We start from the raw sequence: 24,964 nt of genomic DNA, 5'->3' as shown, positions 1-24,964 counted from the left end.
TTAAAAGCTCAAAGAGTTGTTTCCCTAGTCATATGCTTGTGGTGTTCTTGTGTCAAGTAATCCTTGAGACAAAACATTTAGAGTCAAGATCAATTGCAATTAACAGAGTATGCCAAATGCTTTGAGCACCACTGTCTGGGAGTAACTGAAAGAAAAATCAGAACTTAAAGAGAATTCTCCAGTTAAGTGCTTGTGGTGTTTCTGTGTCAAGTGAAGTTTGAGACAAAAAATTTAAAGTCACGGCTAGGCTCAAGGTGCAAAGCACCAAAGAAAAGAGAATCAAAGAAAAATTGCTGTGTTCAAGGATTAAATTGAAGTACAAAAATCAGAGAATTCATAATATGATCCGGATTCTAATTCCGAGTGACACTGACATCCCTCTGATTCAAAGGAGAATGAGATGCCAAAACTATAAGAAGAGACATGAGCTTAATCGAACTCTCATTCTCATGCAAATTCACATCCTAAGCCTATATTAGTTTGGTTGCTTGAGGACAAGCAACAATTCAAGTTTGGTGTTGTGATGCGTGAGCATCTTTCCTATCTTTTCCTAGTGAATTTGCATTTAATTTGCTGAGTTTAATCAAGAATTAATTATCTTTTAGCCACTATAGATGCTACTTTGAGTCTTGTGCAATTCTGTTTATTTTAGGTAGCATTCGGTTGGATTTGATGGAGCTTCCACAGAAAAAGAGAAGAAGGCTATATAGGGCAGGAATGGCTTAAAGGATGGACAGGAAGCTTGCACAAATGGAATCAGCACAAGAATTAAAGGAGATGACAGCAAGGAGCGATGCATGCGCGTACCTGATGCGTGCGCGTGATTTGGAGCTTTCCATGGCGATGCGTGCGCGTACCTGACGCGTATGCGTGAAAAGCGAAGTTGCACAGTGACGGGTGCGCGTGATTGACGCGTACGCGTGATATGCGCCACATGCAGAAAACGCTGATTGATCTAATTAATTCTGTTTTAAACTGTAATTTTTATAAATAGGAAAAGATATTATTTTAGTTTTAAAAAAATAGATTTTAAATTAATTAGGATTATATATAAAAGAAAAAAGAAACTTCTCTTCTGGGGGATTCCATTCCAACATTAGTTCACTTTTCATTCCACCTCATCCCAATTTACAATCCTTATTTTCTCTCTTTTTCATGAGCAACTAAACCTCCACTGTTAATGTTAGAAGCTCTGTCTATTGTATGGATTGATTATATTATTTTTCTATTTTAATTCATGTACTGATTTATAATTTAAGAATTATTTTCGTTCTTTATCTTATGAATTTGGATGGAACAGAAGTATGACCCTCTTTCTAATTGAGTTCTTGTATAACTTGGAAAAGCTCTTTACTTGAACAACAGCTTGAAAACAATTTCTTCTAAACTCTAATTATCTGGACTTAATGGGATATGTGACATATAATCCTATTATATTTGGATAATTGGGATTTTTGTGGCATAATAACTAGAATTAAACTTTACCCCCTAATTGGAATTAATTGACCAAGGAATTGGCGGTTGATGAAAGTTAGAGGAGACTAGAAAGGTCTAGGGAATTAGGGTCTAGTCACATATAGTTTGCCATGAATTAAATCTTGCATGATTAAAATAAATTAATAAGAAAAGTCAATCTAGAAAATAGATAACTTTGAAGCCTTAACTGCCTTCTCCATATTGTTTTTCCAACTTATTTACTTGCCTGTCTTTTGATATTCTGAATTTACTGTTTAATGCTTTTGAACTCTCAAACACTATTTTCTGCTTGTCTAACTAAGTAAATTAATCAACCATTGTTGCTTAGTCCCTCAATCCTCGTGGGATCAACTCTCACTCACCTGAGGTATTACTTGGTACGACCCGGTGCACTTGCCGGTTAGTTTGTGGTTGTAATTTTTGCACCAGCTGGTGAGGATCAACTTGATGAGATTTGTCTAACATCCAAGAAGAAGAAAGATATGTGGTACTTGGATAGTAGATGCTCTAGGCACATGACTAGAAGGTCAACCTTATTCATCAAACTCAATAAGTATGATAGAGGGTTTTTGACCTTTGGAAATGATGGAAATGGTAAAATCATAACTGTTGGAAAAGTAGGTAACAATCATTCTACTTTTATTGATGATGTCTTTTTGGTTGATGGTTTGAGGCTTAATCTTTTGAGTATTAGTCAGCTGTGTGACTTGAGATACTTGGTAATATTCAAAAGATTAGAATGGCAAGTGGTAACTGAAAAATCTAATGAAGTACTATTTGTAGCAAACCGTTGTGATAATGTATATGGTCTCACACTTGATGAACTAAATAATCAAAATGTAGCTTGTTTTCATTCCAAAGAATCTGAAAAGTGGTTATGGCATAAAAGATTAGGTCATGCTAGCATGTTTCAAATAAACAAGCTCGTCACGAAGGAATTAGTAAGAGGTCTTCCTTTAATAAAATTTGACAAAGACATCACTTGTGATGCTTGTCAAATGGGAAAACAAACAAAGAATACATTTAAATCAAAGGAAGACATCTCTACTAAAAGACCACTTGAATTGCTACATATTGATTTATTTGGTCCAACAAGAACCCAAAGCTTAGGTGGTAAACATTATGGGTTGGTTATTGTGGATGACTATACAAGATTTGGCTGGATTTTATTTCTTGCACACAAAAATGATACCTTCTCGACTTTTGAAATTTTTTGCAAGAAAATTCAAAATGAAAAGGATTTAAAGATCGCTTCAATAAGAAGTGATCATGGAACTGAATTTTAAAATTAATCATTTGAATCCTTTTGTGAGGAATTTGGAATATCACATAATTTTTCTTGTCCAAGAACATCACAACAAAATGGTGTTGTTGAAAGAAGAAACAGAAGTATTCAAGAAATGACAAGAGCTATGCTTTGTGAAAGTAATGTTCCAAAATTCATTTGGGTTGAAGCTGTTAACACGGCTTGCCACATTTTGAATAGAACAATCATAAGAAAATTTTTGAAGAAAATACCTTATGAACTTTGGAAAGGCTACCCACCAAATTTGAATTACCTATATATCTTTGGATGCAAATGCTTTGTCCTAAATAACAAAAAAATTTAGAAAAATTTGATCTAAAGACATATGAGTGCTTATTTGTAAGATACTCCACAACTAGCAAAGTATATAGAGTTTATCATCAAGATGCTAGAATTATTGAGGAGTCCATACATGTTACATTTTGTGATACTAACTTGGTTCAAAGTATCTTGGAAGAATATGATGCAGGAACTCAAGTTGAAGACAAAGATGGAGAAGCCCAAAATCAAGGAAAATAAATCTCTGGGCCACCTGAATCTGAAATAGCTGCTGCAGTAGATTCTGTAGGAGACAATTATGTTTTGTCTCCTGAATCAAGCGAAATTTCTGAAAGTACTAGTTCTTTGGATCCTTCAGCAACCGAAGATGCTCCTAAGTCCACTAGACCTCGTGAGTGGAGATTTTTAAAAAATTATCCTCAGAAATTTGTTATTGGGGATGTCTCTCAAGGTGTCAAGACTCGTTCCTCCACAAGAAAAGTAAATGAAGAAACAAACATAGCTTTTCTCTCTCAAATGGAGCCACAAAACATTAATGAATCACTCAATAAAGGCTATGGAGGAAGAGCTTGGTGAATTTGAAAACAATCAAGTTTGGACACTTATTCCAAAGCCAATTGGAAAGAAAGTGACCGACACTAGGTGGATATTCAGAAACAAGTTGGGTGAAGATGGAAGCATTGCTAGAAACAAAGCAAGATTAGTGGCACAAGGATATGATCAAGAGGAAGGAATAGACTTTGATGAATCTTTTTCCCCTGTTACCCGAATAGAAGCCATAAGATTTTTTCTAGCTTATGCTGCTCATTGTGGTTTCAAATTGTATCAAATGGATGTGAAATGTGCATTTTTAAATGGTGTAATAGATAGAGAAGTGTATGTAGCACAACTACCTGGTTTTGAAAATAAAAAATTTTCTAACCATGTTTTCAAACTCTCAAAAGCTCTATATGGACTAAGACAGGCTCCTAAGGCTTGGTATGAAAGACTTAGTTTTTTTCTCTTGAAAAATAGATTTCAAAGAGGCACCACAGACACTACTCTATTTATTAAAAATTCTAATGATTCTTTTATTTTAGTCCAAATTTATGTTGATGATATTATATTTGGATTAGCTATTGACACCCTTTGTACTAAATTTGAAAAACTCATGACAAGTGAATTTGACATGAGTATGATGGGTGAACTTAATTTCTTCCTTGGGCTTCAAATAAAGCAAACTGAAAATGGTATTTTCATTCATCAAGAGAAGTATGCCAAAGAATTAGTTAAGAAATTTGATATGAAAAATGCCAAACCCATGGGAACACCCATGCACCCTAAATCAAAGTTAGAAAAGGGTGAAACTGAGAAAGATGTTGATGAGACTAGATATAGAAGAATGATTGGATCTCTTATGTACCTAACTTCCTCTAGATCCGATATTGTGCAAAGTGTTGGAATGTGTTTATGATTCCAATCAAAACCAAAAGAATCACATCTTTCTGTAGTTAAAAGGATTATTAGATATGTTCATGTCACATCCAATTTTGGTTTATGGTATCCTAAGACTAATGAATTTTCTATAGTTGGTTATTGTGATGCAGACTTTACCAAAGATATAGTGGATAGAAGAAGTACATCAAGCATATGCTGTTTTTTATGAAGTCCTTAAATGTCTGGTCAAGTAAGAAGCAGTCTACAGTGGCATTATCCACTGTAGAGGCTGAGTATATTGCTGCCTCCTCTTGCTATTCTCAGCTTATTTGGTTGAAAACTCAACTTGCTGATTATAAATTAAATGATAAAAATATTTTTCTATTGTGTGACAATAAATATTTCCAAAAATCTAGTTTTGCACTCTAGGACTAAACATATTGAGGTAAGATTTCACTCAATAAGGGAACATGTTCAAAAAGGAAATATTAACAATCAATTTGTTAAATTAGATGATCAATTAGCAGATATTTTCACCAAACCTCTAGTTGAAGACAGATTTTGCAATCTTAGGACAAATCTAGGGATCCTAAGTCATGATTCATTATTTGTGCCTTGCTGATGTGTTTGTTAAAATTTTTGTCTCTCAGGTTGGGATGAGGCAATTCTGGGCAAATGAAGAACCATCATCCTGAATATTATTTTTTGGGCTCAATTGCACATTCTGAATCTTCTGGGCCAACCCTTCAGTTCAGAGTTATTGTGGTTCAATATATTTCCTTAAACTCTATCATCTCTAGGCCCAATGAGTGTTGCAAAATCCATGTGTGAATTGGTATTTTGTCCTTTAGTGAAAAAGGTTTCATTTTTAATCAGTTGTTTTACCTAGTATTTTTAACTAAAATCAAACTATGCTTTATGATGTCAAGTCTTTTCAAGGTCTAGTCATAGGTGATGTTGTTACTTGTTTTAAGAAACCTTTTTTTTCTTGCTGTAGTTACCAAACCTCTCTCTTTATAACTTCTTCCACTACCTCTTCGTTTCTTCCCCATTACCATTAGTGATTTGTGTGTTCAAAACTTTTATCCACACCAATGAGGAAGAAAACCATGATTCAAAAGAGTCCAAGCGCCAAAATCCTCAAACTCCCTGAAAAACCTAGAACTTCTCCTCGCTCCAAAGATCAGACCTTCACATCATCACCATCTCCACCAACCTCTCCTCCTCACACCAATCCAATGGCACACACCAAAACCACTCCAAGGTATCCCTCCTCTCCCAAGCTGACGGCTCCACCCAGCGCTCCCTCTAGACTAAGCACTTCGAAAGGGAAGCGTCCTACTGTTGGGGAGCCTGCGCCTGAAGCATCGCGACCTAAGCAAAGGTCAACCCCTCAACGTTCTCAAAGAGGTAATCTTTATCTCCCTCTTAAATCGGTTAAGGAGCCATCCATTGACCCTTTTGAACACAAATCACAATTCGTAACCTCTCACTCTAACTATAATCCTCACCATTTTCGATCTGCCATGAACCATGATTTCTATAGTCTTGTATGCTATTCTCACTAAATCTAAAATTTCTTTTGCATACTTAATGGTAAGACATATGTTTGATTGCATAAGAAGTGAGAAAGATAAAGCTCTTCCTTATGGCATGTTTTTAACCTGTATTTTTGAATATTTTGGTGTTGACCTGTCAAATGAGACATATAAAAATAGACACTCACATCTAAAAGGAGGTGGTTCAGTAAAACAGCAGAAAAAGGGACCAACTCGAACTGAAAAGGTGGTCCTTGATGATGATGATGATATTGACTATGAACCTGAGGACTCTAATCCTCCATCTGCTTCGGGGACTTCAGCTTCCACTGGACATAAATCGCTTCTATATGGTGTGGTGAAGGATGTGGTGCAGGAATTTGTCTCTCAATCCAACCATCTAATTACCTTAAGCAAAGAGCAGAGAAAATTGGTTGCCAAGTATGAAAACTACCTCAGAAAGTCTAGAGATAGGGTGGCAGTTCTCATGAAGTTCATTGAAAACACCCTTGAGGATGATAATGTGGCCTCTGACCCTGAAGAACCTGCTGATTCTGAGGGGGATGGTTCTAATGCTTGAGGATGTCTCTTCCTTTGTTCTTTTCTATTTTTTTTTTTGGATAATTGTCTCATGGAACAAATGTAATTTGGTTTGAACTTTGTCTTATTTTGGATGACTGTAAACAATTAACTACTGCTTTACCTTGCTCATGGTTATCTAGCTATCTGAACTTTGCCTTAACACATTGTTGCAGGTTTGAAATTGCTCCTATTTTCTCCCTTGATGACAAAAGGGGGAGTAGTAGTACATGATCTATTTTATGATTTGTCTTATACTTTGTTTTATGTGATGATGACATGCTCTATTTTGTATGTTTTTACATACTCTGTTTCTGGGAAGTAAAATTTTTCCAAATGCCCGGTTTCAGTTTAAGGTGTTGCTTTGGTTTAGACAATGGTTTGGAATTCTTGATGTATGCTCTATCCCTTGATAATCATTTATATGTTGTACATGGTTGTGTTCTCTTTGTAAATATGTGAACAGAAAACAAATGAAAGGTACAAATTCAGGGAGAGCAACCTTTGAAAAAGAAAGGGGGAGTAAGTCAAAAGCAAGTGACATCATCTAAAGAAAAGTACTTTAACTTTATCTAATTCAATACCTTTGATCATATTTCTTAACACTATGTTTGTCATCAAGGGAAAGATTGTTGAGATAAAGAATAAAATTAGTTTAAGGATGATGACAAACATTAATTTATTGGGTTAAATATCCAATTGTTTATTTGATCAGCTTTTGTTACGTATTGCAGGCCAAAGAAATAAAATTTGCAGTAGCCCAAACAAATGGAACAAAGAAACAGAAGCTGCTAAAGTGTGCCAAATCCACAAACGAAGCCCAAATGGAATGTGGCAAAGAAATCACTCGGGATGAATGGAAAGAAGCCAATCCAAGCCCAAGTTACTCATTCAAGTTGAAGCCATCCAAAACCAACATCCACAAGGTCCTCTTCGGTCAGACTCATGAAGAAAGAGAGAAAGCTTCCTCTTGGTTTATTCACCAAAGAAGAAAGAAAGAGAAAGGTAAATCACAAAAGCAAATGTCTAATCGCCCTAATCAAAGCAAGCTAAGCTAAGTCAGAGGATAAACGTGATTTATTTTCATTTGCATGCAAATTATTTTCTTCACCCCTTCTCCAACTTTCTGCAACACCATTTTTGGATTAATGAAGAAAGTAGTGTCTGATTACTTCTGCTGAAAATCAATGGCTTACAATGTTATTTGGAGTTAAAGCACATTTTCAAGGGTTTGGATTTGGGATTATCACTGAGGAAAATCATCTTTGCTGCTCTGTTGACCACGGTCAAGTAAGAAAATCATATTTGATATCCCCAATTTAGGGGTTGATTGAAGAAAGAGAAGGGATGGTTTATCAAAACTCAGAATCCAATAAGTTGACTTGGGAGAAACCCTAACTGTGACCCAGCATAAGGTACAAAAAGAAAAAGGTTTCTAGTTGAAAGGCAAGGAGAGAGAACCCGAATAGAGAGCTGTGTGTGAAATCTCATTACTGAGTTTGAAGTCTTTGAAACACTGCACCTACACTAAAGGGAGCACTCTGTCAAGATGAAGAATGAAGTCTTGAGTTCTATTGTTGGGTTCAGTTCATAGTGTTTAAGTTGTTATGCATCAATCTCCTTCATATTTTACAGTTTTATATTTCATTTTCAATGTATATCTTTTTGTATTGTGTTAGAGAGGTAAAAGGCTGAGAGAATTATATTGAGAAAAAGCCTAAGAGTGAAAAATGCTGAGTGAAACACTTGAGAGAAAAGCCAAGAGTGGATTCTAATTTTCTTTGGTTGTAATTTTATGTCTTGTGTCAAGTACCTGCGAGGTACTCCTTGCTAGTTGGGTAAGCACTTAGTGTAAAGAGTTAGGTATTAGCATAACCAAGTCAAGTTTAGGAAGAAACTTGGGAGACCATATAGGATTATGTGAATCCTAAAAAATTGGTGTATGTAATACTTTGACTATAGTGAAAATTCTACCACTATTGTGGTGGAGACTGGATGTAGGTTGCATTGTATAAGGCAACTGAACCAAGACACATGACTGTGTCAAGTTATTCCTTTCTCTCTCTGTTCTATTTTCTTATATTTATGAGACAAAATGAATTTGTCTCTTAAATTTTTCACTGCATAGTTCAAACAGAAATCAAGTTTAAGTTGAGTAACAAAGGATTTGTTTATTAAAGCCATAGATTCAACCCCCCTTCTCTAAGCCTTCTGTAACCTTCAGATTTTGTTTTCTCAAATATACAAAGTTCAGAGAAATATGGTATTGTGTATTGTAGCTTGTTTTCTCTACTGGTAAAGTACCAAAAGATTAAAGAAATCAGAACACAAAAAAATAGAAGAACAAAACACAAAGAAATCAAAGAAACAGAAGAACAATGAAATCAGAAGTGCAACAACAATAAGATCAAAGAAACAGATTCTGAATCAGAAGCACAAGAACAATGAAATCAGAATCAGAAGCACATGAACAATAAAAGCAGAATCAGAAGCAAAAGATCAAATTAGAAGCAGAAGCAGAACAAATCAGAAATAGAACCCTAGAAGCACCGGCGGCGAGGAGCAGGGTGAGGACCAGTGGCGAGGAGCAGGGCGAGGACCAGAAGCACTGACGGCAGCGACGGCGATGAGGCACCCTTCTTTCTCTCCCTGGCCGTGCGTTTTCTCTCTCTTAATGAGCTCTCTGACGGCGGTAAGGCTCGTGGCAAGGCTCACGTCTCCTCTCTCCCTCGGGAGCTCTCTCTCCCTCTGGTTTTCATTCTCGATGACGGCGGCGGCTCCAAGCCTCGCTGGCACCGTCTCCCCTTCCCCTTTCTCCTCTTCTTCCTTTCCTCCTTCGTCTTCTTCCCTCCCCCCTCGCGATCCCCCCTTCTTTTCTCTCATCCGTTTTGTTTTTCTTTTTTTCTTTTTTTTTAATTTATAATTTTTTTGTTAGGGTTAATTTGGTAATAAAAATTAAAATTTTGGTAAAAATTAAACTTTAGAAACAATTTTGTATGTAAAAAAAGGTTGGGGACAAAAAAAATTTTGGCCTATCCCTTAAGGACCAAAATCGTAGTTATTCTAAAAAGTTACTTCCCCTGTGCCCACGAGTCCAAATCCTCAAGCGGTCAACAAAATCAGCATTGTTCTTGATCGCTTGAACCATTCCATTGAGGATATCAATGATAATACTGTCTTAAAGGCTTGAGTTATTGATGTACTTGCTTTTCTCAATCAACGTATTTTTTCGGACATGTATTCAGCTCTTAGCTCATTCATTGAGGACGTCTCCTCCTACCTTTCCATAATTTATGATGCTGACCAAGAATTGAATAAGTCACTTGAGATTTTAGTCGAGTGTGATGCTCAGCTGAAAAAATATGACACGGCTAAGTCTCAGGTCACTGAGGTTTTGTCGGAGGGTCGGACAAAGGAACGATAAATGGAGTCGAAGATTGCAGCGTTAGAGAAAGAATTGACTGGTCTAAAATCAGGAAAAAACAAAGTCGCATCCACCAATGCTGTTCTTTCTCTTTGACTGTAAAGAATTGAAAAGGCTCATGCTTCCAAACTTTCAAGTCAAAGTGCTTTAGTCGAAGCAGTCACTCGAATCACTAATACCCAAAAAGCAGCGCAAGAATCCTCAAGCCTAGACCAATGTCAAGAGGATCTGAAGCTCATGTTTAGGAGCTTACTGTAGCTCTCTTTTGCACTTATTTTTTTTAGTATTCTCGACTTGCTTTGTTTTAGTGACAATGGTATTTTTTGAGATACTTACCATTTACATGCATGGTTCGACTGCTATTTGTATCTCTTATCCCATACGCATTGCCATCGAAAATTTTTTCTATTTCAAAAGGTCCTTCCCATAAAATAGACCATTTGCCTTTGGCTTGCTCAGTCAAAAGTACTAATTTCAATACTAAGTTACCAACTGTAAATGTTTTACCTTTCACTTTTCGATTGTATGACTTAGATATTATCTCTTTTTGTTTTATCATTCTGCTTAGTACCATAAGTCAAACTTGGTCCAACTCATTTAATTCATTAATCATACTCAACCAATATTTTTCGACTAGCAAATCATTCTACCTTGTCACCCTTATGTTTTGTAAATTTATTTCAAGTGACAATACAGTTTTATGGCCATACATTAACTCATAAGGTGTTGATTTAACTGATTTCCTTGAAGAGCACCTATAAGCCCATAACACCTAACTTAGTGTAGTGTGCCAATTTCAAGACTGCCTCCCTATATGCTATTTTATCAAACTAATCAAAATTTTATATTAATGGTCTCGACTTGACCATTAACTTGTGCATAGTAGGGAGTCGAATGTACTATTTTAATGCCTCGTGACTCAGCAAACCGCTTTATTTTTTGACCAGTAAGCATGACCCCTTGATCTGTAGTTAGCGTTTAAGGAATGCCAAATCTATGAATGATCGACTTCTCAATTTTTGGGAACCTTAACAGAATATCTCGATAGGGTGTTGAATTGAGCTTGTATCAATATCTCAAGTATCGAGGAGCAGATACAACTCCTCTAAAAAAGAGTGGGCTCGACCCAGAAATTACTTAACAGTTATGTCCAAATGTATGAGATGCTTGAATAGTGAAAAATAATAAAGAATTGCTATAGAGTAGATGAAACTTTAAACTTGCAATTTGAAAGAAAGCAAAAATGCTTGAAGAACAGAAGTAACAAATAAAATGCGTAAAGCAAATAATGAAAAGAAAACAAATAAATGAAAAGAAACGGAAAAGTAAATAAAAGTGGACTTTTAACACTCACATGTACTGATGCTCCATGTTCTTCCGTTGCGTCGCGAAGACTGAAAATTTTGGCGGAGGCTTATGAGTGATGTTCTAGTATTTTTGAAGAAGTTTCAGAACTCTTTTGAGTTTCTACGATTTATAAACCATAGAGATAGACTTACTATGGAGCATGTTGTCCACAATCTTACTTCCTTCTTTTTCTTAGCCATGAATATGAAGAATCTTGATCCCTAAGTTTTGATACCCACGACTTTCTTTGTCTTTAAGTCTCACGTTTCTTTAGTTTGCTCCTCAAATTTTGCACTCATGTTCTCCATTCAACTTGTAGGTCGAGTAACAAGCATTGTTGCTCAAGGAAAGCTAATAACTACATACCTTTCGACTTCGACGCTCTTTGCAATATCTTTCTTCGACTTTAGCTTAACCATTTCTGTTTCTGTTGTTGAAATACCGTTTCTATAGTCAAAATCATTGGCAGTTTAAGCGCCCTTTTGTCAAAAAAGATCCATTTTGTATACCAATAATAATTAAACGATAGTTAAAAATAATAAATTCTAATAATCTTTTAATATTTTTAATTAATATTCGACAAATTAAAGTTACGTGTTGCACGTCGCGGTGGTGTCGCATCCAGCTTGGTTCATCAAGCTTCCTCTACCTGATCGGTTCACTTGGTTCGGTTCGGTTCCGTTTGGACGGCTTCAGTCCGGGTTTGAAAACACTAACCCCAACGAACTCAAATTATGACTTTAGTGCTTGCGTAGTAGCTAATAACATTTAGTGGCACGTCGATCTCACGTCAACTTCGAAGTCCAACAATTTCTAATATAGATTAGTGACATTTGGTCGATAATTAAAAGGTAGTGTAGTAATCAACACACGCAACGAAACATTCATGAGAGTAGAAGTGACTAGTATTACGAAACAATCAATAATAAAATGCACCTAGCTATAGCTGATTCCTTTTATTCGGCACTAGGAAACTTTCATGGTTATTCTTGTTATGTTAGGTAGCTCATGCAAACGAGCAATCTTTGACTCCAACTTTAGTTCACAAAACCTAAGCTTATAAATATCAGGAGTGCTAGGCCAGTAATTTTTATGTTTTGTAACCATCAATTGGCTATCAATAGTATTTTTAATAATGTGAGATTACATCTAATGATCACTCACTTTTTTTTGTATAGTTAAATGCTGGTTATAAAACACAAAAATTGTTGCCCTAGACTTTCTCTATAAATATTATTCGTCTCTCAAGAGATAAGTCTAAAATAAATTACACATAAAATATTCAAACTACTCATCGCACTTGATTATATATATCATTATACCCTACTCTGTCTATAAATGCTATAGTATTGTATTGTTCTTCTCTCAACATCATCGATCATATCATGGCTGCTGCTACGGCAGAAGAGAAAGCTCCTGCTAGATTGGAAGAGGATTATACTCAAGATGGCACAGTGGATCTCAAAGGTAGACCCGTTTTAAGATCAAAGACTGGGAAATGGAAAGCTTGCTCCTTCATAGTAGGTAATAAATCAAATGAAGCCCTAATTCCGTGGCCTTAATTATTCCATTATTATTATTATGATATAATTATAAATTAATAAACTTGCATTTATTTAACCAATTTCTTAATGAAATTCTGAAATTCACATTAAGGTATATTGATCCATGAAAAATGCACCATATAATCACAATTCTCATTCATTTCGATACTAATAATGCTCACAACTACTTCATAAATAATTTTTAAAAAAATAAATGTTTTTTTCTTTCTCTTTTCTCTTTCTTGTTGGTTGGAAAAATAAATCATAGTAAAAATTTTGGTGTTGGGTGTAAAAGAAGAAACAGTTAATTTCTCATGTGTTATACTTGGAATGATGATAGGGTATGAAGTGTTTGAGAGGATGGCATACTTGTTAGGATTTGGTTGAATTAGTCCCACATTGCTCAGGATAGCAAATGGAGTGGGTGGCCTAGGCTATAAATATGAGGCTAAGTTCTCCATTTGTTTTCGCACCAGCCAGAAACACTTTAAGCTTGTATCTGATTTTTCTTTTCCTCTGTACTCTTTGATTAGAGAGTGTTGTGAGGTGTAGTTAGATATTTGCTTTGAGAGAGTGTGGGTGTACTGGAGTGCCGGTGAGAGAAAGAAGTCTATGTGTTGTAACAATTTTCACATAGTGATATTCTCTGGTTGTCATTTGACAACGGCCGTGGTTTTTTCTCCGGTAATTGGAGTTTCCACGTTAAATTCTTGTGTTGTGATTGTGTCTATTTTATTTCTCTGTCAAAGGTGTTTTCTCAAGGGGGAATGGTGTATTATTCCCAACAAGTGGTATCAGAGCTTCGGTTCGGTGGAATTTATTCTTAGTATGCTCTGTGGTTGCAGCCTAGTCTGACCTTCCACATCAGAAAAGAATTTTGTCCTGTGGCTTGAGGTTGATCTTTGGTTGCTGTTGTTGTTGCTGGAATGCAGTGTGACACTGTGAGAGTGCTGTTTGGAAAGGTTCTGGCTAAGGAAAGACTTGGTATTTAAGTGTGTCCATTGTGACCCACCTCTCTTTCCTGGGGACCCTTCCTAGTGCACGGTTGAGTTATACTATTCCAGTATACGGTTGCAACAATGTCAGGATATTCAAGTGCTGTGAAGCTTGAAATAGAGAAATTTGATGGAAGAATCAATTTTGGCTTGTGGCAAATACAAGTCAAGGATGTGTTGATACAATCAGGTTTGCACAAGGCGTTGAAGGAGAGGATCTCTGGTATGAAGGATGAAGAATGGGAGGAACTAGATTTGAGAGCTGCAAGTGCTATTCGCCTGTGTTTGGCTAAGAATGTTCTTGCAAATGTGCAAGGAATAAAAACAGCCAAGGAACTTTGGGATAAACTCGAAGGGTTGTATCAGTCAAAGGGCATCTCAAATCGGTTGTTATTGAAGGAGCAGTTCCATAATCTACGCATGGATCACAATGTGAAAATCTCCGACCATCTTAGTGCTATCAATGGTATTGTCTCTGAATTAGAGGCAATTGGAGTGAAAATTGATGATGAAGATAAGGCACTAAGGCTCATATTGTCTCTTCCCTCTTCCTATGAGTATATCAAACCTGTTTTAATGTATGGGAAGGAAACTCTGAATTTTGAAGAAGTTGCCAGTAAGCTCATTGCTGAAGAAAGAAGAATGAAAAATGAGGGTAGCACTTCATCAGATTTGGCGCTTGTAGCTAGAAGTGACAATTATGGAAAAGGAAATCGTGGAAGGAGTGTAACATGCTGGAAATGTGGAAAGTCTGGGCATGTAAAGAGAAATTGTCCAGGTAATGCGGTTTCAGAAAAAGACTCTCAATCTGATACTTGTAATATTGCTCTCTCTATGAGAGAAGATGATGTTCTCTAGAAGACAAGAAGTATCCTCATGGTATTACCGCACTGCCATGGATAAGGATGAGTTGTGGCAATCGGGTCCACAATTGCACACGGGCATTGGTTGGCGTTGAAATGCAAGGTGTGTGGCGGAGTTAGGTCGATGGCTGAAGAACTTCCAGGAAAAGCCAATTTGGAAGTTGCACCATGAATTTCAGCAAGGTTTCGATCTGTACCAAGGTGAAATGCTTGGAGTGGTCTAATTCCAAGTGAGTATACTTTCATGGTGGAGTATGATAGTTCTCTGAACTATGATTGTCGGTATAGACAATGGCAGCAAAGAATTGTCGGTGTTGACAATGGAAGATGAAGATGTGTGACTATTTCAATCAAGGTGGAGATTGTTAGGATTTGGTTGAATTAGTCCCACATTGCTCAGGATAGCAAATGGAGTGGGTGGCCTAGGCTATAAATATGAGGCTAAGTTCTCCATTTGTTTTCGCACCAGTCAGAAACACTTTAAGCTTGTATCTGATTTTTCTTTTCCTCTGTACTCTTTGATTAGAGAGTGTTGTGAGGTGTAGTTAGATATTTGCTTTGAGAGAGTGTGGGTGTACTGGAGTGCCGGTGAGAGAAAGAAGTCTATGTGTTGTAACAATTTTCACATAGTGATATTCTCTGGTTGTCATTTGACAACGGCCGTGGTTTTTTCTCCGGTAATTGGAGTTTCCACGTTAAATTCTTGTGTTGTGATTGTGTCTATTTTATTTCTCTGTCAAAGGTGTTTTCTCAAGGGGGAATGGTGTATTATTCCCAACAATACTATGGAATAGCATCAAACCTAGTACAATATCTGACAGAGAAGTTGCATGAAGGCATTGTGAATTCTTCAAACAACGTTAGTAACTGGGTGGGTTCTGTGTGGATGACGCCACTGGCAGGGGCTTACATAGCTGATGCCTACCTTGGACGATATTGGACCTTTGTTATTGCATCAGCAATCTATCTTCTGGTATATCAAATAGTTAGTGTTATACAACAAAGTAAAATTAGCTACAACCTAAGCAAAACATTTTCGCCCATTTTTCTTTACTATTATATAAGCGAGAAGGATAATTTGATCTTACACTTTATTTAACTACGAATGAATCAATTTTTTCGCCAAGAAGCAATAGCTCAAATGGCATAGTCTCTCCATACTCAATTAAAAGATTGTAGGTTCGAGTCTCCATATTTTCGGTAAAAAAAAAATTTGATTTTTGCTAAGAGAAATATATATATATATATATATATATATAGAAAAACATCCAAAAAGAATGAATAAAGCTAAGAGTATACCTCTAAATAATTTTTTTGAGTAAACATTGAAATTTGTCTCTAAAGAGTTAGATTAAATGATTTAGCAGTTCTTAATAAATTTTTATTCTCTACAAATTTTCAAAAATTATTTTCATCAGACAAATTTGTTTTTAATTAAATTTTTAATGTGCATGCCAAATAAATAAATTTTTAATAAATTTTATTATAAGACAAAATTTTAAAAACTACTATTATAAGATAAATTAGCCTTCCTTCAAAATAACGAAAGAACTAATTTATTGGAAGGGATAATCTTTTAAATTTTCTAATAATAAAATAAAAAAATAATCATTAAAAATATAAACTCGACTATTTTAATTTTAAAATAATTAAATATTATTTTATTTTATTAATTTTTTCACTTTAAAATTATTTCATCATGTCATCTTGGGCATTTGACAGGGCATGGTTTTGATAACTCTAGCAGTGTCAGTACGGGCACTGAGGCCACCGCCATGTCCAGTGGGTGTAGACGACGCCAATTGCCCACGCGCCACCAAATTGCAACTGGACATATTCTTCTTGGCTCTGTACACTATTGCAGTTGGCACAGGTGGCACAAAGCCCAACATCTCAACAATGGGCGCAGACCAATTCGATGACTTTGAGCCCAAAGAGAGGCACCACAAGCTCTCTTTCTTCAATTGGTGGATGTTTAGCATCTTCTTTGGTACCCTTTTCTCCAACACTTTCTTGGTCTACATTCAAGAGAAAGTCAGTTGGACCATTGGGTATGGGCTTCCAACTATCGGGCTTGCAGTTTCAATATTGGTTTTTTTATTTGGAACTCCCTTGTATAGGCACAAGTTACCCTCTGGGAGCCCTATAACTAGGATTCTTCAGGTCTATGTTGCAGCATTGAGGAAGTGGAAAGTGCATATTCCTGGAGATCCAAAAGAGTTGCATGAACTAAGCATTGAGGAGTATGTCAGTAATGGGAGAACCAGGATTGATCATAGCCCTTCATTCAGGTTATGTTTGGATAAACTTTTCTAAAAAATCATTCTTAGGAGAATACATTAGAATCAAGGCATCAAAGCTAAAAGCAACTTTATATACAATGTTAGTGTTATAATTTAAATAAGGTTTAGTTACTTTGTTACTGGTCTTTATAGTTTGACTAAATTTGTAATTAGATCTTTATACTTTTTTTCAATTAGATTCTTACACTGCTTTTATTTTTGTGATTAGGTCCTTTTCGTGTCAAAAACGAAAAAGTTAACGAAATATTCCTAACAAAAAATTTGTGATCAAAGATTTAATTAGATTCTTAATTGTGTGCACCTTCAATTTGTGAAAAAATATTAGCTCTAACATTTTTTACATTGGTAAGGATCTAATTACAAAATTAAAAGTAGTATAAAGATCCACTTAAAAAAAATATAAAGTCCTAATTACAAATTTGGTTAAACCTAAAAATTACTTGTCACCAAAAAAAGAAAAACCTAAAAATTACTTTAAAAGGGGTTTTTATGATTTTGTCTAGGTGAAACTTTGTGATCAGTTATTTATTTTAAAAATTGATTGTTCTTTTGAATTGCTCCAGCTAAGTTCCACAATCTTAGTACCGTTTTCATGAATAAAGAGAAAAACAAAACACAAAACACAAAGGTGGCCCAAAATTTGGCATGACTCATTTGAACTATTCTCCCCTTTATATATGGATGCAGTTTTCTAGACAAGGCGGCAACGAGGACAGACCAAACTTCACCGTGGATGCTTTGTACAGTGACACAAGTTGAGGAGACAAAGCAAATGACCAAAATGGTCCCTATTTTGATCACAACTCTTCTACCAAGCACCATGCTAATTCAAGCAACCACACTCTTCATAAAACAAGGCAACACCCTAAACAGGAGTATGGGACCAGATTTTGATATCCCCCCAGCTTGTCTCACATCATTCATAACCATCTTCATGCTCATTAGCATTGTTATCTATGATCGTGTATTTGTTCCCGTGATCCGGCGATATACCAAGAATCCCAGAGGGATTACACTTCTTCAGAGACTCGGAATTGGCCTCGTGATTCACATCATTGTGTTGATCACTGCGAGTTTTGTTGAGAGGAAGAGACTCAGCGTTGCAAGAGAACATAACCTCTTGCGCCAGCATGACCAACTTCCTCTCACTATTTTCATCTTGCTTCCTCAGTTTGCGCTGACGGGGATTGCTGATAACTTTGTTGAAATTGCGAAGCTGGAGTTCTTCTATGATCAAGCACCTGAAGGCATGAAGAGTATGGGAACATCATACTTCACCACCAGCTTGGGAATTGGAAGCTTTCTTGCTACTTTCCTTCTAACAACGGTTGCTAATCTCACCAAGAGAAATGGTCACAAGGGTTGGGTATTGAATAACCTGAACGTTTCACATTTGGATTATTATTATGCATTCATGGCAGGGCTGAGTTTTATCAACTTGCTTTGCTTTCTGGTTGTTGCCAAGTTCTTTGTATATAATGATGATGTAGCACAAAAGAAAACAGGCTTGGAGATGAACACTGCTTCATCTCAAGGCTATAGTAATAATAGAATTAGCCAAAACACCCCACATCTAGATCTCAATTAGCGAAAACCAGTGTACTACTTCAATCTTTGGATCAATAACAAGGGGAAATCGAAGTTTTTCTACGTAGGGTTAAGACATCATTGCTGATAAACTTCCACCAATAGCTGTCTTCAACTGCATGGTGACATCAACAGGCTAAATGCAGCTGCTTACCAGATACATGAAAAACCATCCACGAGCTAAAACTTATTGGAAAGTAGATATTCTATAAGTAGTTGAGGATACAGTCAACGAATTCATCAAGTTAACAAAATTTCCAAAATATTAGACAGGAATTCATACAAAATCAAAGTCAATTCCTAACTAATTGATATAGTTACTCCATACTATTACTAGCTAATTGATGTTACATGAAACAACATACCTAAAATGCCAGAGCAAGATATAAATTCAATTGAAACCCTATACACTACTGATCAATTAAATTCTGTTGCAGACTTAACACCCTATCAAAAGATGGCTTTCGTGTTGCAGTTACAAAGCAGTATGTCCGATAGCAGCAATAGACAAGCATACTTTGAGTAACAATGCTCATAATCTATACAAGAAAATATGAGCTTCCCACTGCATTTTAGATAACAAAAGGCTGAAGTTTACATGCTGCAATTGACTCCAGAATCCACGTGTGACCAATGACTTCAGAACCAGTACTAGATGCTAGTTCCTCTGCATCATTCATTCTTTGCCAAATAATCGAAACTTCCTCTCCTAACTTGCATCCCTGTGGAGGATCAAGGTTGTAAACAACAAGGAACTTCGAAGGAACCCCTTCGAATTCAAGCTTTTTTGCTTCCAATTCTTCTTTGCTTCTCAAAACAGCACCTCCTCCCACTTCAATTAATTCTTCAATATCTTCCTTATATGTTGTCACATAATCTCCGGACAAATAAAACTTTAAGCCAGTAAATAACTTTGGCTCCTGCAATCATAATTAAAATATTAGAATACTAGAATTCATAATAGCAAGAGATTTGCTGAATAATTAAATGAGTGAGCTCAAAAAGAAAAAGGCAATCAAAGATGTCAAGTTGCAGCATTTCAAGTTATATGACAAAAGACAAGCTATGGCTTTGCATGAACATATGATGCAATGAAACAGTATTTACATTGACCATTGCCCTGAGTCTGCCAGCTTTTGGGCCACCGTGACACCCTTGGTTGTCAAGTGTGATCTCATATGGTTCTTCTCCAAGAGGATTCATCTCTTCCATGCTTGCTTTTACCCCTAAAATACGAGATAGATTACATAAGCATGACATATGAATAAGCAGAAATAAATAGTGTGCATAACCAGCACAAAAGAAAACCATAGCAAGGCCAACTATTCATAGACAACTTAGAAGGCATAATAACTAGGCTAATGAGTTATAAGATGTATATACAAGCATAAAAGATGCAATCAATAATAAAGGCAGATTATATCTTAATAAATAATAATTAGGTTTCATAATAACTAGTGGTATTTTATGAATTTCCATGAGTAGAAAGATCAATGTCCCATGTCCCATTTTATGATATTTCAAGAAGAATTATTATGACCACAATCAAAATAGATATTTTACATGAATTACTGAATTTGATCTCACTATCCCACAAATTCTAATCTTCCTTCCAACCACCAACCCTCAAATGAACATATCATTGCAAAGTAAGAACCAAATAATGAAGTCATTACGAATGATGTTGATAATCAGAAATAAAATATGAGGATAAAATCAAGTAATCAACATAAGAACACATAGAACCACAATAACTTACAATCCATTTTGAGAACCCATTTTCCATTTAGAATTGCCATAAGAACTTTTAGTGTCCTAGAGCATGCTCCATTTTCATCAGTAGCTGCAATCACATGGGTGACTTCTAAAGTCCAAGTCTTGGTAACTTTAGCACCAATCTTGCTTGCAAAATTTATCAGAAGTATCTGCACCATCAACAGAGGAAAGATTAAAAAACAAATATTGGGAAATACTCATTGGCTAATCACATGATGGACAGAGAAGAGACTAATGCCTTGTACTCTTCATCAGGTGTAGAATGTTTAACAGAAAACAAACATTTTAAAAAAGACTTATCAAAAGACTCAACATTCATTGTGTACTTTTGCTGAGTTCTAACCTTTTCCTCGGTTGATAAAGCAGATCCACAAAAAAGCAATTTTTTATCTTCATCCTTTGAACATCCCAGATCGTTTGAACATTGAGATGGCCTGTATTTAGAAGAAAAACTTTAAGTTCTGAATGTTATCCCCCACCCGAAAAAGTTAAACAAATAAATAAATAAAACAGAACAAGAACAACAGCAACACTCAAAGGGCAGCCCGGTGCAAAGCATCCTGCATTATGTAGGGATGGAGAAAGGCCACATGCAAAGGAATAACGAAGGCAGCCTAAACTCCCCCTAATAAATGCAATAACTTTCTAATATAGGAAGAGGAAGACTTTTTGGCAAACAAAACATGGATGTGAACTGAACCTTGGAATGCTCAATTATGAATTGGAATATGCTACACAATCACAGATTACAAATGGCATAAGTGCACTATATGAATTTTGCAAAATATTTTTCAATAAAAAAATGAAACATACAGAATTCATTATCAGAATAATAGATATTGGGTAATAAATTTACACAGTAATATGCTGACAATTGACATCATCAAATTCTAAGAGAAGTTGACATGAGACCAACTAAATTTATATATATGATAAAAAAAAGTCTGTATGCCATTTTAAAAATGTTGTGATACTAAATACCAAGGGAGAAGGGTAAAAAGGTTTAACACTTGGTACTCATAATTAATTTCAATAACTAGAACACAGATAATATCTCCAAAAAACATACAGGTGAGATGAAGTGGGATGCTTATCAGTTGTTTGTTTCCTAGACTTGGATTTCTCACTAGGAAATTTCACATGAGAATGACCAGGACAAAGCAAAAGATAACCCTCCTGTACCAGAGAATATACAGGCAATGTTAAATAAACAGGAGCTAAATAAAATTTTTCAAACAAATGCCAAAAGATAACCTTCAGTATTTAACAAGGGAGAGAAGTACATAATCCCAACGGCAATTTGAGACATCCATTGCACAAGGAGCATGATAAGTTCTTCTGCAGGATTTGACATAGCATCCAAGTGCAGCTCCCTTTAAGCCACATTTGCTGCATTTAAGCTTTGCTGCCCTTGACAGTTCTGTCTTCACATTCTTAAGAGTGTCACCAACAAAGTAAACTTGTGGTGCCCTGGATTCCCAATGTTTATATATGTTTATTGTCTAAATACCAACAGAAAGCTAATACAAAATATACAATAATCAAAATGCTAAAAAATGCATACAAGAAAGAACAAATAAAACAAGAAAACAAAATATTTGAACCAATCCATAATCAGTCAGAATTAATATATTTTGTTAAGCTGATCTACAAGTCCAGTTAGACAATATATATGCCAGGAAGCTATAGTAATCACATAACACATTCTTAAGTTATCATACCAATCACTGCAAACTTTGTGTACATGGATGACATTTGGTTGCTTTGCTGCATCACCAATAACCAAATTCCCATTTGCACAATGCAGCATTGGTCCAGTAGCCTAAAATAAATCATCAAAAACAGGAAATTAGTTTCAAATTTCAATGAATTGTCCAATAGCACGTATAGAAAGAGCATAACAGTTTTCAGGGAAAAGGAGAATGGTGCGGCCAATAATGACGTGATGTAAAACAATTACAGTATAAATCAAATATTACCTCTGAGATTTTTGAGGACTGGCAAAATGAACATGTACTTGAATAAGAGTCATCTACATTAGCAAGCATCACGGCACCAGGGTCCTTTTCAGTTCTGAGTTGATCATTACCATGGGTAAGGTTTTTCTGCCTCTTGAGCTCTCTTGTAAGACCCTCCGTTTCAGAGGCTGAACTTTCAGACCTCAGTTGTGTCATTCTTTCCTTCAAATTTCCATTTCCTGTACTTGCTCTTTTCGATGAGGAATTTTCCAATGCCCCAGAAGGCAAAAGCTAAAATGCAGAGGAAGGCACTTTAAACTTTAATAAAATAAAGGACAGAACAATGTTTACGCCCCCCCCCCCCCCCCCTTCTTTTATTCTCCCTTTTTTCCTCTCCCAAAAAAACACGAGGGAACTTCCTCCTCATCAACTAATTTCATCATTTAATTAGTTTGCGTCATAATGAGGTCTCTTACTAATGACAGTTAATCTCATTAAAGATTACTTAAATTAATTCCACAATGAATATTAATTCATGAAAAATGACGCGCCAAGTGTTAAAACATTAAATGGAAGAGCATTAACACGGATTTGCTTTCTCTTACATGCTCGCTATCTTGATCACTGCAGTCATTCTCTGAGCCCTTGGTGTCACAAAATGGTGGACTATCTGGTGCTGATTGCGTCCCTTGATTCACATCCATTTCAACAACCCCAGAGTCTTCACGACCCTCAATTTTCATCTGGGAAGACCGCCTTGGATTCTCAACCTGCCCCCCAGAATACACCTCAATCTCCTCGCCCTTATCATGCACCGCAAGACCACTCATCTTCCGTTTCTGATTCTTGCCAGCCCCAACATTATCAGTATCCTTGCTCCTATGAACTGAATTTTGTAACCCTTGGCATGGCTCCAAAACCCTCACATCTTCATTCACCAATTTAAAGAAATTAAATCACACTAGTGATATGCAAGTAACTACTACTGTAGTGCCATTTTACTTTCCCTCTCAATTGAAATAGGATTTCCAAAAGCAAAGGAAAATTGACTCACCAGAAGAATGTTGCTTAAACAAACTAGCAGAAAAGGTTGCATCCAAGCTCCTATAAATCCCTACCACGTTTTCCACAAAAGGCACATGCCTTATATCTGCCACACACAATTAATGCACATAAAACAAAATTAATTTCGGAAACACGTTATAGTTACCCATAGGTAATTAAATTCACCGCCTCAACAAAAGAGCATGCATTCACAAACACACAGAGAAGAGAGAAGTGTAGTTTACCTGATTGAGCATACTTCGCATTGCAGACAACACATTCGGAACCAGACGTTGTGAAATCCGCCAAACACGAACTGCAAAAGAAAATAAATAAATAAATAATATTTCGATCAAACTGTAAAAACAGAACAACAAAACAATTCAAAAAATAAAATAAAAGGAAGAAACTTACTTGCAGAATAAGTGGTTGCAGGGTAGCAAAACCGGCCTCTTGAACAAGCTCAAACTGCATGCATGGTGCCACAAACACCAGAAGAAGAAGGAAAAGTTCAAATTAATTTGTGAATAATAATTCAAATTTTAAAATATTCGTGCGATTCGAATCGATTACAGAGAGAGAAATAACTAAAGCCAATAAAAAAGGGCAATCACGTAATAAAATATAAAAAAGTCTAACCAGAGAGGGCACTTGAGTTCAAGAGCGAGCTTCTGGAAATGGAGCATCCATGGATTAAGCAGCTTGGTGCTGTTACTCTTGTTGCCGGTGCTGCTTGAAGTTCTAGAAGCATCCATTCTGGCGGTTTGTTCTGTTGAGTTGTTTGTGCGTGAAAGACTTGGGAATTCAGATTTCATTTTTTATTTTATGGGGCAGGGGTCATGTCAGACGTGACGCCGTCGATGTATACGTGGACGGCTCAGATATCACGTTAGATTAGAGAGCGGGGCTATGAATACATTGGCGCCTTACAACGATGCCGTTTTGCGGTTTTCAAGTGCGCGGCACGGGCCACCTTTTGGCTTTTGCCTTTTGGTTTAGTTTCGACTTTTGATGACTATATAGATTCCCGCTGCTGCGATTTAATCTACGAGATCAAAATTCATTACTCCCTCCTTTTTTGGTTGTCACTTGCTTGCTCTTTCTTCTGCGCGGGAAGCATTGCAATAAACTTTTCGATGTTCCACAAAAACGGGTAAATGGCAATTAATTACTCATTAAACTTAAATACTTTTTTTTTGGTGACTATTAAACTTAAATACTTAATGCTCAAAATAATATTCATTTAGCATTTAATTTAGCGTTTGTAAAAAAAAAAAAAAAAAAAAAAAAAATACAAATATAATTTAAGTTAATCTTTCTATTAATTTTTATTAAATATTAAATAGGTCAGTGAGATGCTTATATATCAAATAAAATGAATATTTATTTCAATTTACGGGCCTGCTACACATACAAGCAAAAAAGTCCTACAAACTTTACAAATTCTTAGCCCAAACTTCATTCACATGCGTAGTCACTCCCTTTGAATGGAGTGTCATTTACACGCACGCCACTCAAACGGTTGCGCT

The 24,964-nt window shown here is 36.0% G+C and overlaps 2 protein-coding genes across 2 annotated transcripts; one reads left to right on the top strand and one right to left on the bottom strand.

Annotated features, from left to right (window-relative positions):
* Positions 1-16,489: 16,489 nt before the first annotated feature.
* On the top strand, positions 16,490-18,720 carry LOC107646687 (protein NRT1/ PTR FAMILY 5.2-like). Its single transcript, XM_088489541.1, has 2 exons — positions 16,490-17,058; positions 17,758-18,720. Exons 1-2 carry the CDS (start codon positions 16,493-16,495, stop codon positions 18,656-18,658), a joined length of 1,467 nt encoding a protein of 488 aa, XP_088345667.1. The 5' UTR covers positions 16,490-16,492; the 3' UTR covers positions 18,659-18,720.
* A 173-nt stretch (positions 18,721-18,893) lies between these two features.
* On the bottom strand, positions 18,894-24,427 carry BARD1 (breast cancer associated RING 1). Its single transcript, XM_016351874.3, has 13 exons — positions 24,075-24,427; positions 23,850-23,903; positions 23,681-23,751; positions 23,446-23,541; positions 22,997-23,319; positions 22,413-22,682; positions 22,155-22,255; positions 21,717-21,903; positions 21,503-21,609; positions 20,777-20,867; positions 20,417-20,582; positions 19,765-19,883; positions 18,894-19,577 (listed from the first exon to the last, which is right to left on the bottom strand). The coding sequence occupies exons 1-13, from the start codon at positions 24,248-24,250 to the stop codon at positions 19,230-19,232; spliced, it is 2,109 nt and encodes a 702-aa protein (XP_016207360.1). The 5' UTR covers positions 24,251-24,427; the 3' UTR covers positions 18,894-19,229.
* Between the last annotated feature and the right edge of the window lie 537 nt (positions 24,428-24,964).

Source organism: Arachis ipaensis, chromosome B6 (assembly GCF_059453495.1).
Source record: "Arachis ipaensis isolate K30076 ecotype BB chromosome B6, ASM5945349v1, whole genome shotgun sequence".
In the NCBI taxonomy this organism is placed as follows: Eukaryota; Viridiplantae; Streptophyta; class Magnoliopsida; order Fabales; family Fabaceae; genus Arachis; species Arachis ipaensis.
The sequence above is the reverse complement of the archived record's forward strand: the minus strand, read 5'-3'. Positions and strand labels throughout refer to the sequence as shown.